General features: G+C 38.8%; 1 protein-coding gene across 2 annotated transcripts in view; it reads right to left on the reverse strand.

The window, feature by feature from the left end:
- Positions 1-1,041: 1,041 nt before the first annotated feature.
- The window catches only part of CEMIP (cell migration inducing hyaluronidase 1), a 99,283-nt gene continuing 80,926 nt past the window's right edge, over positions 1,042-19,398 (reverse strand). For both annotated transcript variants that reach the window (XM_069984497.1, XM_069984506.1), the window contains exons 17-29: positions 18,968-19,053; positions 17,954-18,085; positions 15,390-15,425; positions 14,265-14,420; positions 13,998-14,178; positions 9,487-9,702; positions 8,981-9,189; positions 8,235-8,420; positions 7,178-7,382; positions 5,655-5,744; positions 4,063-4,220; positions 3,601-3,701; positions 1,042-2,409 (exon numbers count right to left, since the gene is read on the reverse strand). In XM_069984497.1, the coding sequence (XP_069840598.1) occupies positions 2,282-2,409; positions 3,601-3,701; positions 4,063-4,220; positions 5,655-5,744; positions 7,178-7,382; positions 8,235-8,420; positions 8,981-9,189; positions 9,487-9,702; positions 13,998-14,178; positions 14,265-14,420; positions 15,390-15,425; positions 17,954-18,085; positions 18,968-19,053 (1,884 nt within the window). In that variant the 3' untranslated portion in view covers positions 1,042-2,281. The remainder of the gene's footprint in view (positions 2,410-3,600; positions 3,702-4,062; positions 4,221-5,654; positions 5,745-7,177; positions 7,383-8,234; positions 8,421-8,980; positions 9,190-9,486; positions 9,703-13,997; positions 14,179-14,264; positions 14,421-15,389; positions 15,426-17,953; positions 18,086-18,967; positions 19,054-19,398) is intronic.

Below are 19,398 nucleotides of genomic sequence, written 5' to 3' on the forward strand. Positions count from 1 at the left end.
CCTCCGTGTCATACAGGCAGTGTATGGGAGGGCTGGCATGCCTCCTCTCTCTGCGGAGGTGCGAGCCCTCCAATAGACTGCCTGTATGACATGGAGGTTGGTGGGATTCTGCCAGTTTTACTCCGTGTGAACTGGCCCTTAGACTCCAGGACCACATTTCTAAGCTTACATAAACTGGCTAAGATGTATAAAACATAGAGACAATTTAGCAGTCCAAGAAATGAACACAAAGTAACTTTTATTTTTAAAGTGAATGAACACATACATAGACAACAAATGTAGATACAGATGTCTCTAAGTTTGCAAATAATCAAAATCCTGAATTACAAAAAAGGTCATGTACAATCACCCATTCATAGCAAATCCTATACAGTCACAGGATAATGACACATCTAGTCCATCCCTGGCATCCAGATGAATAAATAAATACAAAATATATATTTTTCCTTTTTTTTTTTTGTTTCACATGAAGTCGATATGAAATACTGCATACATACAAAACACTTTACAGTACTTTTACATCTATCTCCGAAAAAGGACCAGCTATTTCGGTGAATGGAAAACAAAAAGACTAGACAAGATTGTATCATAAAACACTGAGATGTGTGTACCAGCAAATACCATGATACTGACCCTTGTGCAACACATTTTGTCTATAAATCCACTAGCAAAGCTTGTTTGGGCAAATGATTGTGTCCACGTCAATCTTTTCTATGACTATTCTGGAGAGCGACTAGGGCAATTTCAAGTGGTTTTAAAACTAGGAAGCGGAATGACCTAATAGTGCAAAGCAAAAACAGAAAATGCCGTAGTCCCTTAGGTATAAGCAAAACTAGTGACTGTGCTCCTAGTGAGTACAATATGCTGAAAGAAGGGCACGATGCTTCAGGGGGGACACTAATACCTTCTGTACATGTTCACTACATTGATACTGTTCAGAATGCTGCAATGTTGGTTCTTAATCAATTGCTATATATATGTGTGTGTGTGTATATATATATATATATATATATATATATATATATATATATACATACTGTGTGGTCAGCTTGCATGAAAAGGAGTTGAACGTTCACACATTACAGTTCTATCTCAGTACTGTCACCGCGCTTTGTCATTTCAGTGAAAACTGCAGTGCAGCAACAGCACTGCAATCTGCCACGAAAAAGCAACATGTGTGAACACAGCCTTACAAGACAAGGTGTAATTGAAGATTACATTACTTCAGCCAGTGCTCAACTTTAAAAGTAGGTTATAGCTTAATGTAAACTGTACATTTCTAACCTTTCACATACAGTATCATGGCACCTAGTCCTACCACATATCTGCTTACGTGTGCAAAACTGATCTAATTCCATAGCGAACTATCTCCAAAAAGAAAGTGTGTTGCACCTTCACACTAGACTAGAAAAATAGCATTGCCTTACATATTTTTAAATATTAGAGTAAAATTATTATATGACACCTAGTCTAGTCACCGACGGAATCATCTGACTGTCCTTTTAATGAAGTGTACCTATAGAAGCTATGGTTTGTATTTCCATACCCTCACTATCTGCTATTTTTCCTATGCATCTCTGGTTAATATTATGGTTCTACATCTCTAAAGGCAAAATGTAAAAGTTCAATTTAACAAGAAGCTTTGGGCAGAAGACTGGAGGAAGTCCTGCCGTCTGTGCGCGCTACAGAAATGGATTCCATCTGCGGCATGTTATACCAGATGGCAGCGTCCATCTATATCAACACAACATATTAGAGGCAGCACATCTCACTGTAAGACTTTGGTCCCTCATTGTGTATTCAGGATATAACCCAGCCTTTACTAAACAGACATTATGACTTTTGTTTGGCAAAGAATTGATTAAAGTAGAGTATTCAGGTGTTACACATAAAATATTGAATATTCTGGCAAACCTGTTTGATGCAAACAATCCATTTAAACCTGAATAACTCTATAGTCCCGAAAAGGTGAATTTGTAAATAATGTGCAACTGTGCTAACCTGGCAGTGTACTGTATATGCATATGAATCCCCTAAGGAATCATGATTAGTAGGAAACATATTCTGTGCGCTAACACAGTTCTCTTCAATGCTGGCTGGGCACGTGGGAGTCAGGCACGGTGGGCGCTGTCTTTTACAATACCCAGGTGCAATGTGTACAACGCAAGCACACTCTGTGCAGGGTCAATGGGAGAAAAGGCTGTGCGGTCTGACATGTTGTGCCAATGTCTGCAATCCTCCCCTGAAATGAGAACAGTGGTAAAACTTCATCCACTCAGCTTCATAATTTCATTTTTCTCTCTACAGGAAAAGGGACCACTTGGTAGATCTTTGCAGCCTCTGTGTTTGTCACCAACTTGCTCCAAATAGGTTGGAAATGTCCTTTATATCCAACAAAAGCTAGCTTATCTGTAGAAAACACAAGAAAAGATAGGAATGTCATGAAAAGCACTGGAAAAAGTTTCGTCATAGAAAAAATATTTACTTCTAGGCTGAAAATAGAAGGAAGCAGTGGACCAAGAGGATGGCTTCTAATGTACTCACTGTAGTTGCACTATTATGCTATATTACAGGCTATTTGTGTTAGGTGGTAGTGATAAAACAACAAATGCGGTGTCATTGGAAATAATCTATCTATCTATCTATCTATCTATCTATCTATCTATCTATCTATCTATCTATCTATCTATCTATCTTTATATTTTACAAGAGCACTGATCAATGGTGCTATGACACCCGAGTGATCATCAACAAACATACGGTCTATGGTAGAGATGATCGAACACTGGAAAATCGTAGGTTCAATCGAACTCGAACATTCTCGAACCTGCCGCATTTAATTGCTGATACCTTCCTGGTCCGTGGGGAAGAAGGAGAGTGCCCGGGGACAGCCTGGAATTCCGGGATTCAGCCTATTAACTAGACTGAATCCCGGAATTCCAGGCGGTCCCCGGGCATGCTCAAAATGCGGCAGGTTCAAGAATGTTCGAGTTCGATCAGACCTACGATTTTCCGATGTTTGATTATCTCTAGTCTATGGCAGGGGTGCACAACCTGCCCTTCAGCTGGAGGACCACAGGTTTTACACCCCTAGTCTATGGTAAGGCTGTGGAAAAGCCAAGGATATGTAAGTGTCTGGATTGCTAGTAACATGAGTGATTAAACTCTTAAAGAAGCAGTCTAAGTGAAATGTATATCCTGTGCTACACCCAATGCATGACTTTACAGGGCAGCGTATAAAACAGGTATTCAAACAACACCAAGAAGACAAGTCTCTACACTTTCTTCGGCATGTCTGTCATTCCACTTCAAAGTCACATTTACCCTGCAACGACATATTTACATTTCTTGCCCCCTGAGCAATAAATGACAGCCACTTTGTATATAGTCAGATATATTAGTGGCTGTCTTTCCTTGGAGAGGAATGTCAAGCTCGTGAATACAATCGACAAATAACCTGTAGTCCATTGTAATTTGTCCTACAATATGGGTTTGTGGTGTTTGGTAGATCATGACAGATCTGCTTTAAATAGTGCAATGATTATGGAAATATTTCCTTTACTGACACTACAACGTCCAGAGAACCTGACCATGTCTCACCTTTTAGTTTTAGATCTGCCTCAGCCCCAAGTTTTCGCAGGACCTTGATCCAAGGGCCTTTGTGGTAAAGTCTTCCTTTTGATACGATGACCACTATAGAGCTTTAATAAGAAAAAAAAAAATTGAAAATTTTTACCTTCTTAACTTTATGCAGGGGTGTAACTATAGTGGATACTAAGGTTGCAGGGTACTAAATGACCACTCTGTTACATAGGAGAATACCAGTATTTATTACCTCTACTGCCATAACTTTTTTGCATTACTTCTGTACTGTGACATCACTTTGTGTATTCTCAGGGGTTTAACTATAAGACCTGCATAGGTTGCAGTCACACAGAAGAGACTACTAGTACTATCAATTGCATGTAAATAAGGGGGCCCTCTACATCATTAGCCAAGGTCTTCAAGTGACCTACAAATCATGCACATGATGTACGGCTATACACTGAGAATGCTACTCACTTGTCTTTGATGTTTGACACATAGTTATCAAACTGAGCTGGGATTCCTTGTAGCGTCACGGTTTTAAAGCTTGCACTATCTACAACTTTTCCTTGACTTCCATCAATCACAACCACTTGTATCCCATCATCTTGCATGAAGAACTTTTTGTTATCCACCTGTTAATGCAAAATTTTGAATTGTAAATTCCTAATTCTCTGACTGTCTTGTTCTATGCTGAATAGAGGTTCACAGCCTTTAAAAGAACGGCACCCAAACCCCTGTCCAAGTCTTGTGTTGAGTGCATTTTAAAAGGCTGCGTGCTTTATCCAAGTGTACACAATACGTGCCTTGGAGGTCTCTGGTCTTCACGTATCATGAGAACATTTTCTTTTTACTACAGATTGGTACAATATCAATATGGAGGGATGAACACATCACGCCCAGCCATAGTGACAGCATGGGTGGGGCTCTGTAAGACATACTGTCAGTCTCTGCACTCATTCCAGCACTGTCCCAGTAGTGCAATCTGTAATACAGCGCTTATTCTACCCAGACAACTGATGAGGGAAAACAACAGCACAATAGCCTCTTAAGGCTGCTTTCACACTACGTATATTTCAGTCAGTATATGTATATTTCAGTCAGTATATGTATATTTCAGTCAGTATTGTGGTCCTCATATTGCAACTAAAACCAGGAGTGGAATAAAAACACAGAAAGGCTCTGTTCACACAATGTTGAAATTGAGTGGATGGCGGCCATTTAACGGCAAATATTTGCTGTTATTTTAGAACAACGGCTGTTATATTGAAATAATGGCAGTTATTTACTGTTATATGGCGGCCATCCACTCAATTTCACCATTGTGTGAACAGATCCTTTCTGTGTTTTTAATCCACTCCTGGTTTTGGTTGCAATACTGACTGAAATATACTGACTGAAATATACGTAGTGTGAACCCAGCCTAAAGGTGTTTATATGTAATTTCTGGGCTACTAAAATAACTGACCATCACAGGAGCATAGAATGTACGCTGTAGACTGTCCTCAGTGTATTGCGAGCTATAGAAAGAAGTTACCACCACAGAATCTCATGGTAAAACTTACAACCCTTATAATGGCATGCTATGTGTACAGTGGGTCTTAAGGAGGGATGAGCGAATTTACAGTACTAATGAAGCACTTGACTTTGCTTGGTGGTCGGCATGTAAGCCTGCTGCCTTCGAACTCCTTGCCTCTCCTCTCTAGATGCCTGGAAAATCTGGATCCAGTCCTGGGAAGCTGGGAATAGTTTTCCAGGACTGGATCCAGCTTTTCCAAGCACCTGGAGCAGAGGAGCACAGAGTTCGTAGGCAGCTGGCTGATATGCCGACTGCTGAGCCAAGCGGAGGGCTTTGCTCCTACTGTAAATTCACTCATCCCTAATCCTAATGTCTTTCCCATCTCCATCTTTATTTTAAATAAGTCATCTCTATTATGTGGCCTTATTATGCACATTCAGCAATAGACTGTTCTATTGTAAGAATCTTTACAAATCAAATCCAGTAATGTTCCCAGTGGATAGAGTTAATAAATTTACCAATGTACAGCAATAGTCAAGTGACTCTTTACCTCAATGTAGGCAAAGTCATCTTTCAGATGGTAGTATCTGGTGTTGTACGTCTCCACTTTTATCTCTAGTAAGTGATCCTTTGTCTTCTCCTGGAAGAAGAACACAGTATTAAGCACCCTACCATCATATAACACAACAAGCAGCTAAATATTTTTTTTTTTTTTTTTTTTTGGGGGGGGGGGGGGGGGGGGAATAACCAAATCTTCAACAATATAATCTTTTAATGTGTCTTTAAATCATGGCAGAAGACCCTTTGTGAGTGGACTACCCTTTAAAGGGAATGTGTCACCTAAATTTTCTTTTACTAATTAGAATTAAAACTTGTCCTTTTATTCCAATCTGTTTCTATTATCTGACGGTAATTTGTTTATTTTACTTTTGGTACATTGTTATAGGGGCTGCCATCTTGCCTGAGCTGTTTTTAACAGCACTTAGAGACATGCTTTACAGAAAGACTCCTGGACGTAGATGACAGTAGACAGAGTCTGTCCCCTTGAGATAAATGTAAAACATTACTGAGCACGCTCTGTGACCTTTGAAGAGATCATTCCACAGGGAGCTGCTATTGTCTCCTCTATCTACTCTATCTATTTGTCTCACATGTCACTGCAAAGCTCTATAGATCATTTCACAACAGTTTACAGACACAACAGGATGTCTCAGCCTAGTTTAAGCCATAGTGGTGAGAAGGAAAACTGCAAGATTTTAGGATTATTTTATAAAATAGATTCAAAATAGAAAATCAGTAAAATGTCACCAAAAATTCTTAAAAAAACATAAAACCATTATTTAAGTAATTTTCTGATGACACATTCCCTTAAAATATCTAGGAACTTTTCACTGTGATGTCACCAGTATGTTTCTAGTTTGTATACCATGTAAGAAACTCTTAGCAAATAATGGCTTTCCTGTCATCTACTACACAGAACTATAATATAGCACAAACAGAATTATATGGGTCCATCTTTTCCGTCCCTGGGTGTTCAATGAAAACACATAAGATTCCAAAAAAATATGCCATGTTCTATTGTGGAGACACAATAGAAGAATACACAGTGTGCTGAAGAATTATTCCATAGATGTGCTGCCATCGTGTACAAACCCTTGAAGGGATGAGACCATGTCTGTAATACCAGACACAATGTATGGACAAGAGTGATGCCCTTTCCGGAAAAGCCTTATTTGATAGTCTAACATGCCCCATAAATCCGCAATAATATAGTTAATTTAATGTTTGATTAAACATCCTATTTATGGGTATGAACATTTCTCATCATTACATCTCCGGGGCTAGTTATCTATGCAATTTCCTAATATATTCTTTACAGTTTCTCCAACATCAGGGCCCCAGTTTACATATATCACAACATTGTTAAGGATCGTTTTTCCATGTACACAAAGCTTAACTTTTATGATTTCCCAGCATTCTCCCCACACAGTATCATAGCACATCACCACAAAGCACAGAGCCCATTAAAGATTGCACCCCACCTCTCATAAAACTTTAACCATGGTAATTTACCAGATTATTCCTGCTTAGCTTCTTTGGCAGAGGCACGTCCACTATGGGTATTTCTGCATACTTGGGGTAGGCTGAAGCCTGGCAGTTACTGACACCAGAACCTTTTGGGATCTCAGCTTTGATTTTCACTCTCTCGCAGCCTTTTACTGAGCAAAAGGCAAATTTATCTTTTTCATTCTGAGCCTTCAGCATTAAAAACAGCAACCTGGAGAAAAACAGCAGACACATTACATACAAAAAAAATTTAATTAATTAAAGATATATCTTATATCTATCTATCTATCTATCTATATATTTTTTTTATTTATTTATTTTTGTCTAATATTTGTAAAAAATTATTATTTGCCAAATTTCTACTTGAAAATAATGGGCCTCCAACTTTTCTTATTGAACTACTTTGCTATTTTGATTAAACTTGTGTTTGTTTGCACAGTAAGGCTATGTTAACACAACGATTTTTCAGCTACGTTTAAAATTATGTCATTTTGAGTCTAAAATAAGGGACGTCATTTAGCGGTCTGGCCTCCCCTTGCAATGACGGCTGTTGATACAGTATTCTAGTTTGGGGTTATTAATTGGACCTTGGCTTAATTGAAAAGTCCATTGAATTTAATAGTAAAAAACGGAGAAAGGACGGTGACAAGAGAAAAACTGTGAGTGAACAACTAATAAAAAACGTCTGAAAATAATTGTCATGATCATTATCTTGACGTCCGCGGTAATAACGTCCGTTATTCAATACATTGTGTGCATTGGACGTCCGTCTTTCTATTGACTTCAATGTATTGCCATTGCAGCCAGTTTAATCACGGCAATAACGGACGTTATTTTAAATTGCAAAAGCGCCCGCCTTTTATCTATTTTTGACGTTGTGTGAACATAGCCTTACCGCAAAGATGTAATTCTTATAGGGTTATTCCAGGCTATAAAACTTATCCTTTATCCACAGTATAGGGGATAAATGTTATAGGCTGGAATATATAATTATTTATTTATTTTTATTTTGCACATCCTGCAACTTTCTTTCATTTCTAGTTGAAGGGAAAAGACCACATACCCTGACTCCTCATCCCAGTAATAGTACCCCCTGCCGGGGTATGCCACATGCACTTTGTCCATCTGTAATGTACGTATAAAGGTTCCCGTCTTGAATGTTTGCTTTGCGAGCCGAATGTGAATGTCTGAGAGGATGGAAAATGTTGTCCCTTTAGGATAACAAAATCCTACTTGAATCCAGTCATTCCTAAAATAGGAGAATCATGTGTTACCACAAGTAATAAGAACTTGACATCAAATTTCCTAAGGAATCAAGTGGCCAAGAAAAATATTACGTTTCGAGATGGCTATTTTTTTCCTGGCTTGAAAGCGTATTGCACGGAATTCTAGAAAAACACTTCAATTAACCCAAGGAAACCATTTTATAGTGCCGGGAATAAAAATAATAACACCATAAAGGGCATTTCAGGTTAGGTGTTTTATCTTTCCAGTCTTGTTTCATGAATCGTATCCGAAATGTGAAAACGTTCACCTCAGTAGTGATTAATGGCTTGCTGGCAAAGGACTCTTATTTGGAGACTAATGTTCTCAGGAGGACAGTAACTTAGTGAAATAGCCATAATATTGCATGAGGGAAATGTTACATGCTACTTAAACCATGGTTTGTTATTCATGAACTCTGTTTGCCCTTCTTAATACTTATGGTACTATTAAACAGATGTGGCCATGCATATTACTTCTCGGTTATTGTAGATGATGAAGTGTTATAACCACAGTAAGGAGAATGGGAATATATTCATGACCTACTTTTGGAAGTTAATAAGCCAAATGGTCAGCTCCTCGGGGGCGGGCTTATCCCAGTGCACTGTGTAGCCTTTTTGAAGAGTAATGACTGGTTGATATTGCTGATAGTGATTTTTTCCAAGTGCTCCTTCTAAATGCAATGGATGTTCAGGGTATTCATCTTTAATGATTGTCATACGTGCGTCAGCTGGTCTTCGTGCTTGGATATAGATCTACATGGAGAGTGAGACAGGTTATTCTTTACAAAGTACTGGCTAGGTAACCAAAGGATTTTTTTTGCTGCCAAATGGTTATTTAAAGTTATATAGTTAGTGCAGTTGAGATGAGACACCAAGAGATAGAGTAAAGTTTAAAACTTTGGCTACCACTGTGTTGATCCAAAGTTAAAAAAACAAACAAAAAACATTAGACTGTGTGCCCTATATAGAAGAAAGTGACCCTTCTGATCCCGAGCAGAAATATAACCTTAGTCATACATTGTAGGATATTTTCACTGTTGTGGATGGTACCTGTGCATAATTCCCGCTGCAGATCGCCCCCTTCCAGTCCGGAACATCTAAGCAATCTGGGTGCCTCAATAACCAGTTGTCTTCTTTCACCAAAAATGCTCCTGGATATTCTGACACTGAGCCGTCTACATCATGAAAAACTGTGGTCTTATCTCCATCCATGTTCATTTCACTGAACCATGGCCCAGGCTCTCCAAAGAAAACTCGTGAGGTCATCTATAAAGACAGCAAGTGCATTGTGTGTCAATAGTCAAATGTATCAAATAGACAAAAAGGAGACAACAGCTTATCAAATTTCAGGAGTGGGTGGTGGTATATGAAATTAATAAATACAGCCCTGAATCATTACTGGTTAATATACTGTACATGTGACTTATACATAGCACTGACAAGACTGTAAAAGAAAATTAAAGAAAACATAACACTGGTCAACAAATTCTCAAAAGTTGTTTGGTTCCGAAATAAAATGATCCATTTCTTAATGATTTTTATCTGCTGAATTCAAATATCACAAGGAAAAATGTTAATAGGCTCTAGTTTCTATGATATGGCACAGTTCTCATGTTACTGTTTTGTGAATTGTATAGAATACAGTATAATAGCCTACAGATTTATTACTTCTGAAATCATAAGGAAGCAAGTTCACTATTCATAAACTTTTGAAATATATTCATAGGAAACTTAGTTCTATCTGAAATCAACTACAGTTTACAGGCATATCTAAGAATTTTTACAAATTAATTATGTTTATTGAACTCTGGAATGTAGGTCCTTATTCAATGGCTTCTCTGGGCATTTACACATGTCTTTTCTATTCATACATGGGATTGTCTCTGATAACTGTCCAACAGTAATCTGCAAGCATTGATGGGTTCCATTTACCCCGATACCTTAGGCTACGTTCACACTCTGTTTTTGCAATCTGTTTTTTTTTTCATGTTTTTTGCAAAAAACGAATGCATTTGTGTGCATCCATTTTGATCCGTTTTTCCATTGACTTCCATTAAAAAAAAAAAAAAAGGATCTTTTTTTAACGGACACAAAAGTAGTGTTGACACCACTTTTGTGTCCGTAAAAAAAAACTGATCTGTTTTTTTTTTTTTTTATTAATTGAAGTCAATAGAAAAGCAGATCAAAACGGATGCACATACATGCATCTGTTTTTTTTTCATCCGTTTTTTGCAAAAAACAGATGAAAATCACGCATAGCAAAAAACGCAGTGTGAACCTAGCCTTATACCATAACTATTGGTCACTCTAAGATGATGCAATATACCAGTTGATGATGCAATACAGATGATGCAAACTTTTCCTACTATTGTATCACAGGCTGTGAGAAGTATAGAAAGTACATCTATATCTTGAAAATTAGAGCCAATTTAAAAATTTGAAAATCATTTAGTGATTAGAATAATTAAATTTTAAATTACAATATATTCTCTATGGAGAAATTATTAAAATATATCTTGTATATTTAATTGTCCAGTTGAGCTGAACATTCATTTAGCTGACATCATCCCTGATGCCTCAATACACATAAACATTGGACACAGCCAAACATTTATGTGTTCTCAATAGAGAGAGTGAGAGAGAGAGGGGATGGGTTAGCCACAGACAGACAGCTCTGGCAGTGACATATTTATCATGTCAACCCTTCTTCTGAGTTGAGGGGCCCCCATACACTTTAGACAGTGGGTGGGTTTTGTTGATTTTTGACTAAAGTGTATGAATACCTTTAAAGGGGTGTAAATGACTTCTATTTAAAAATCCCAAGTCTTTCAGTACTTATTAGCTACTGTATGTCTTGCAAGTTGTGTACAGTGTGACTGACACAGTGCTCTTTTCTGCCACCTCTGTCTGTGACAGGAACTGTCCAAATCAGTAGAAAATCCCCATAGAAAACCCTTTCTATTTTGGACAGTTCCTGTCACCGACAGAGGTGGCAGCAGAGAGCACTGTGTCAGACTGGGAAGAATATACCACTTCCTTCAGAACATACAACAGCTGATAAGTACTGGAAGACTTGAAATCTTTATATAGAAATAAATAACAAATCTGCGAAACTTTCTGAGACCAGTTGATTTGAAAGAAACAAAAAATAGCTAGGAGTACCCATTTATTAGCTGGCATTTTAGATTTTGGCCAATTGTTCGCTGTTGCTTAGCAGGTAATTGAAGTTCATATGGCAGAACAGTCAGCTGTCACATTATAAGTTATATGGAACAAAAATGCAGACACTGCACAATACATTCATTACATCATTCTTAAATGACTATAAAAACACAGAGCGGAGTATTCTGATGACAGACACTCTTTAAGACATTCCTGATTACTGATCTAGACATGCAGCTCATCCCATTATCAGGAAAACATTTCCACTACAAGCAATGTATAAAGGAACACTAAATCTTCCTAGAGATGATCTACCTCTGATCTGTATTCTACTTTACTTCATAAATATGGATTAATAAGGAGAATTTGACGCTGACGACATGAGTGATTTATACATATAATGGGCCTGTAATACCTGCATGAATCATAAAGAGGCGCTTGCTGCTTATTTTTACATTTGGCACAATCCACTATTATCTATTATTGCACGCAGCCTTTAGCAGATCCGTACAGTAGGAGGCACAATTATACCGCCATTCCACTGATAACTGGAAATCCTTTTACCATCATGTACATCGCTTTAAGTTTTTTACATGAATAGACCAGAGCCAGTGTAGAGATGCCAGTGTTGCAGTCCTTTTTTTAACTGCGGCCCGGTTCCCGCGCATGGTGCCGATCTATTCCCGGGCACCAGCCCAGTGTGAAGCACTGGAGGTGGGCCTAACAGCCCACAATATGTCTATTTTATGTAAAAAAACTTAAAGCTATGTACCTGATGCTACATTCGCTTTAAGGTTTATACCTAATATCTAACTTTTTGAACTAGGCCTAGTGGTGCTCCAGTTTAAGATACTGCAATGTTAGACTTAGAACGTGGTTTACAAATATAGTCTGATATATACAGACTATAGTCTGTATAGTGTTAGAATGGAATACCAACTGAATGTTACTGCAAATCTGCAAAAGCTGGAAAACATGGAACCTCTCAATCTTTAAATGAAGGAACCTTTCCTATGGATTTTGCATGCGCAGCAAATTACAGGTGCAGGTTAGGGCCCTATTTCACCAGACGATTATCGTTCGCATAATCGTTAACGATTAACGATCTCAAACGACCGCTATTGCGAAAGACCTGAAAACGTTCACTCATTTCCATGGAACGATAATCTTTTACTATTTGCGATCGTTTTTTCTTCGCTATTTCTTCGCTATTGCATTGGTATCTACTGCAAACGACCGAACGACATCTTATTCAATGCGAACGATTTGCGAACGAGCAACAATAAAAATAGGTCCAGGTCTTATAAAGCGATCAACGATTTCTCGTTCGGTCGTTAATCGTTAACAGCATTTCAACCGAACGATTATCGTTTAGATTCGAATGTTTTAACGATAATCTGAACGATAATCGTCCGGTGGAATAGGGCCCTTACTGAGAGCACAGAAAATCAAAAGACGTCCATACCCTCAAGACTGGTGGAGTTCCTTGATGGCAGACTCTCACTGATCATATAGTTGTGGCATGTTGTAGTGATGTGCCAATTCTTCTATAACCTGGCCACTGGCATGGTGACTAGTCCTACACTGGATCTATGTAACTTTTCCAGCTATATACAGGTCTTATATACTGTATGGCCATAATCTATGCTAACAGCATAAAGCTGTTGTGCTGAATCTAATCTGAATACTTTGGCTGATAAGCAATCATTTCAGTTTTGTCATTGTGATAAATAGCTTATAAAAATACAGTATAAGATGGAATTCAGTGGCAGTGTCTACGACTTCTTGGCTTGTCATCAGATAGACAAAGCTTGTGTAATATCATTCAGACTTGGCCTGAGGATCTGGCTGCAATACTTGTCTCTCTATCAGATAATTACGTCTCTTTCCCTGGAATGATCACTCACAAATGTGACAGATTGCTTCAGAAGTGAAGAAGCTGAGCTGCACAAAATATCAGTAGGGCACGGGTTACAGTGGAATCTCTGAGGTCTGGCAATGGTAGAGAAGGGCTCATGGGTACAAATGCCACTAAGAATTGATTGATGCCATGTTGTGCCTCCTCATAATAAATAGAAAGCTTTAATAATTACAGCTATATAGTAAGAGAAGAAATGCTATACAATAAAGAACCCAAAGGGGGAGATTTATCAAAGGGTGTAAAATTTAGACTGGTGCAAACTGCCCACAGCAACCAATCACAGATCAGCTTCCAGCTTTGGTGAAAGGAAAGAGGAGCTGTGATTGGTTGCTGTGGCCAGTTTGCACCAGTCTAAATTTTACACTCTTTGATAAATCTCCCCCAAAGAGTCTAAGAAAGCAATTCGAGGAACTGAGAACCTTCTGAAACATAGGTTAATGGCTGTCAACTGGATATAATTTTTTTCAGAAGAACTTACCGGCACATCTTCAAATGTAATTTTGGTCACATTGTTGTTTGGGCAGCTTTGCCAGGAGTTATTCAGACGGAATCCAATTGCACTGGTATGGCGTCCGTCCAGGGAAAAATATTTACGGAAAGTACAGTTTTCTACATTGATTGGCCCATCATAGATCTGAATGCCACGGACTGGAAAATTCCTAACGGTAGATAAGATGACATAGACTATTACAGTTCTGACCAGCACATTATGATAAAAAGAGAAGAGTAAATATTCGGTACTTACAATCCTCTAGGTAGCGTCCTCCCATTGTGATCAAGGCCTCCAGGACCCCAAAACACATTGTCTGCCATTTCTGTCCCCACATTGTTGCTTTCCCCAACAAATATGCTGTTTTTGACTTCTTGCTTTGATCCGTCATCATCTGGAAAGGTCCCCCCACTACAAAACAATCATTTTATCAGGAATGGAAAAGCACTTGGAATCTGAGAAGTGTTTGGAGATAACTTGCTTTATAATGAAACATCCAGCACCTGTTCAGACTCTGTTCACATTTCATTTTGAGCCTACTTAGGAAAAATAAATGGGTGGGCTGCAATGTATCCCACCGTATAGCCATAATGAAATGTGAACAAGGCCTAGTCTACTTTATGTTTACTTTCTTCACCATGGTCAACAGTTTTATCATGCTGCCAAAAAGATTTAGAGACTGAAAATCTGCCCGTATAATATTCAGCTGACTTACTGATACTTACAGAAAAGACTGTAATACATTTAAAGCAACTCAGTACCCACAATTTAAACCCCCAAACTGCTTGTACCTTCGGATAGCTGCTTTTAATCCAAGATCTGTCCTGGGTTCCGTTTGGCGGATGATGCAGTTATTGTCCAAAAAAACAACTTTTAAACTTGCAGCCCTGTGTCAAATTGGCGTAGCCTAGAGTGTCTGTGTATTAGGCTTGCACTGCCTCTCCGTTCCTCCTCCCCGCCCTCCTTATCATTAGGAATGCTCCAGGCAGATTGTCTCCTATTCCTCAGCTGTGTGAATACTGAACATGTGTTGGATCGTTAAGGCACCTGTGCAATGTTCAGACAAGTGATGAATAGGAAAAATCCTGCCCAAGGGCATTCCTAATGGTGAAGAGGGCGGGGAGGAGGGAGGGAGAGGCCGTGCAAGCCTAGGACATAGACACTCTAGGCCACGCCAATTTGACACAGTGTTGCAAGCAGTTTGAGGAGGCAGATTGTGGGTACAGAGATGCTTTAATACACCCTGTGCCAGGATTGCAGTGTGTGTATGTAAACAGGAAGGGTTTTTGGTTAACGAGAGTAAGCAGAGTATATTAAAAAGTTGTAAGATTTTTCATTGTACAGTACTGTGTAATGATAAGTTACTAATAATATAACTACCTGGCCAGGGTCAGACCAATTCCATTGTCAGAAAACCTTAAGGAAAAAAAATGAAAAAAGAAATTAATCCATAGTAAAAAAAAAACATTGTTCTAATGTTCTAACAGCCTGTCAGCTATGACATTTACCCGTAAGAGTAAAGCATAATGAATATATTGTCTTTGACATACAGCTTCAGTTGATTAGTTTATAATATGTAAATAGTAGGAATGTTACTGGGAATGAGGACGAAAGGGCTGCCCCATCCTTACAGTAACTCTATGTAATTTATATGTTATATACAGCACATCATCACTTATAAGTATTATGATCAGCAATCCTTCATCAGCTCTCAATGTTCTGGACAGAAAATGATTGGGTGGGGTAAGACTGTTATCTCTTTAGTTATAACATTTGGCTGAAATATGTAGATTTATGATATATGAAAACATTCCAGAGGGAAGGGGAGTAGATCCTGTCACATCTCTCACATAACAGATGCCAAATACAGTAGTCTGATGAAAACATCAAGTGAGTTCATACGGCAGACTTTCTGCAGGGTGAGTGACATTTTACAGTGCTATTAGTTTTAGGTAACTGATCTTAAATTTGATGCCTTTATGTAAATGGCGAAAAAAAAGTCTAACTTGCTTTTCAAACTTGTGAGTGTTTTTGTCTACTTACAGCAGGGATGGGGAACCTTCGCCCCCTTCAGCTGTTACAAAACTACAATTCCTATCATGCCTGGACAGCCAAAGCTTAAGCTTCGGCTATCCAGACATGATGGGAGTTGTAGTTTTGCAACAGCTGGCAGGCCGAAGGTTCCCCATCCCTGCCTTAGAGCCTAGAGGACTAACAATGGCTTTAGATTTTTAGATGTCAGTCTTTCCGAGGTATGGCCTAATAGGGACTTGAGCAGTTACTTCTGATCCTAGCAATTTCAGCATGATGTCCACTGTCAGAGGAGATGAAGCAGATAGGACCTCTAGTATTGCAGTTTGTGGAAAATAACCACTGACCATAATCTACTTTATTATATTTGGCAATGCTGCAAGATGACTGAACACTGCTGGTTCCCCCCAAGTTACAGCTGAGGCATGGGGGTTCCACCAGCAGGATGCCCTATGACTAGCTTATTATCAGAAACTCTTCTTACAAATAGGGATTGCACATGGCAGAAAATCCCTTTAACTTTTCCTTCCACTTTTGGCCTAAGGCGCCATTCACACTACAGACTCCTGACTTCAATGTGTTTGAATGGGAGGGCTTGCACACCTCTCCGCTTAAAGAATTGACATGTCAATTCTTTGAGCGTAAAGGCGCTGAGAGCGAAGGTGCACAAGCCCTCTCGTTCAAAGAGATTGAAGGCAGGATTCGGCGCCGAGTCCGTAGTGTGAACGGGGCCTTAGAGACAAATAACAAAGTAGGTGGTAATATCCTTTCATATCCCTCCATTGCCACTGCATAAACAAAATCCTGAATAGTAGTATCTGACTGCTGGAGCGCCTACAATCCAGAGAATTGGGGTTTTGTTGGAAAAGTGGCTCAAGATGAACAGTCATCAGTAGATACAAACAGCCTAGTGCTCTCTCTATAAGGACCCCCGTAGCAGTTCCTTTCTCCTAGTAGTCAGACCCAGCCATTCAGGCTTCAATGATTTAATCTGTGGATAAGCTATAAAGTAGTATTATTATTAGCTTCTTTCATGTTCTTCAAATATAGTCTTATTGACCAATGTAAGGTCACTCTCTTTAGAGCGTGGCCTGATACACAAAGTCCTGATTAACCCTATAGATGCCCTGGTCAATAGTGACCGCGGCATCTCGGTATTAGGCAAATTGGTCGGAGCATTAAAAAGTTTACTATAGGGGCCAGAGGTTAGGATAGAAGCCACTCATACGGTGGTGTAGTGCTAGCAGGGTCACTGTAGGCTATATGATTTAAGAGTTATATGGGATTTATATAGATTTATATGATGATTAGAGATGAGCGAACCTGGAGCATGCTCGAGTCGATCCGAACCCGAACTTTCGGCATTTGATTAGCGGTGGCTGCTGAAGTTGGATAAAGCCCTAAGGCTATGTGGTAAACATGGATATAGTCATTGGCTGTATCCATGTTTTCCAGACAACCTTAGAGCTTTATCCTAGTTAAGCAGCCACCACTAATCAAATGCCGATCATTCGGGTTCGGATCGACTCGAGCCCGAACCCGCTTCACTCATCTCTAATGATGATGATGGGAGAGTTTGTAAATGAAAAAGTCTGTAAATGAAAAAAACTAGAGCTTGGGCCCATTATTCTTACTTCATAATATTAGGCTAGTGACTGATTGGTAAAGACCACTACATGGAAAACACTCACTGGTTTACAGTATAGATAAAAGCACTGTATTATGGATAATGGGTTAACATAAATTAGACAATAAAATGTGATCTCACATTCATTTTCTCCTTCTACTCTATATCACATTCTTCGTTTTATTAAAAGTCCCATCTGCCAATGGTTATTCTAGCAGCTTATCTGAAATACTCCTAGTATAAACAAGAGGCTTCACATCACAGGCTGTAAAAACTCTGAACTTACTGGCAGCTGTCCAGCCAAACATCTCCTCCCCGCAGCCAAGCTCCATGGTCCTGGTTCTTGTATGCAATAAAGTTTTGGATTATTGCAGGTACTCTTGGCTTGAAAGGATCAGCATCCTGATGTGGACCATACCTGGTCGAGAATAGAAGATACAAAAAACAGACTTCAGGGCCTGGGGATATTAACAAGTGTGCCGTGCATGCATTCTAATAATATACTCTACTGTTTTATTGCAAAGCAAGAAGCCAGACTGGGTTTTGATTATAATAATGATATCGTGCAAGCATTGGATTACAAAGGGCTATACTGAGGGCTGTATGGTATTTCCTTGATTTCCACAAGGCAAATATTTAGGTAACAGACACCAAGTTGTAATAAGTAGCAAATATAAGTTTGAGACTTCTTAAAAGTATTTGATGTCCACATTTTAGCATCATTTTATATTATTTTGATAGATCATGGCTATGTGCCTGCTTCATACTACAGTATATTGATGATTGAACCAACAAAATGTTCTTGTCAGTGAGATCTTTGTATTATATGCTCTTCTAGATATAGTTACATTATTGCTAGATATTGTTATATTACTGCTGTATTGTCTACTGTGCATGATACAACAGTGATTCTCCTCCATCTACTGTATTGGGAGGGAATTCTTCCCCACCAATTTGTAAAGGAAATGTCCAAAAAGTCCTAAGCCAGTGATGGCGAGCCTTTGGCACTACAGCTGTTGCAAAACTACAATTCTCATGATAGCCGGGCAGCCAAAGCCATACCTTTAGTTGATCATGCATGGTGGCGTGGGAATTGTAGTTTTGCAACAACTGGAGGGTTGAAAGTTCCCCATCCCTGTCCCCTAACCAAATACTTCTTTTATAACTCTGTCTGGTGGTTGGTTTCATATATTTTCCATTCAGATTTTCTTAGATTAAGTGAAACTGTTTTATTGTAAATTATCTAAACTGGATTGTGCTATAGTAGAATTAATATTGGGATGACATTCAAAGCACTTACCGTGCTCCAACAAGAGTAAGGATTGGTCTTTTATCCTTGTCAGTGGCTTCAGTTGTTTTGACACCATTGTCAATGATCATTCCAGCCTGCATGTAGAAAAAAATAGACATGTGAGAGATGGTAATAAACCAAAAGACTATTTCCCAATCATATACAGCTGTGCATATAACTTTGAGCAATATTTCAGCAATGAATGAATGGCCAAACTGCAGTTTGGGTGTAAAGGAGCAGGTAGTTGACACGAAATCCACTCTGCAAAGCTGATGCATTACCCATTTTGGGGGATATTTAATAAGGAGTCGAATGTGTGCAACTATTCTAATGAGGTGTATATTTTGTTCCAATATCTTGTGACTGATTTATTAAAATATAGCACTGCCATAGTGAATGTATCTAAGTAAAAAGAACAGACGTAGGCCTGCACCTGTTTG

This window comes from Dendropsophus ebraccatus, chromosome 1 (assembly GCF_027789765.1).
Source record: "Dendropsophus ebraccatus isolate aDenEbr1 chromosome 1, aDenEbr1.pat, whole genome shotgun sequence".
Taxonomy (NCBI): Eukaryota; Metazoa; Chordata; class Amphibia; order Anura; family Hylidae; genus Dendropsophus; species Dendropsophus ebraccatus.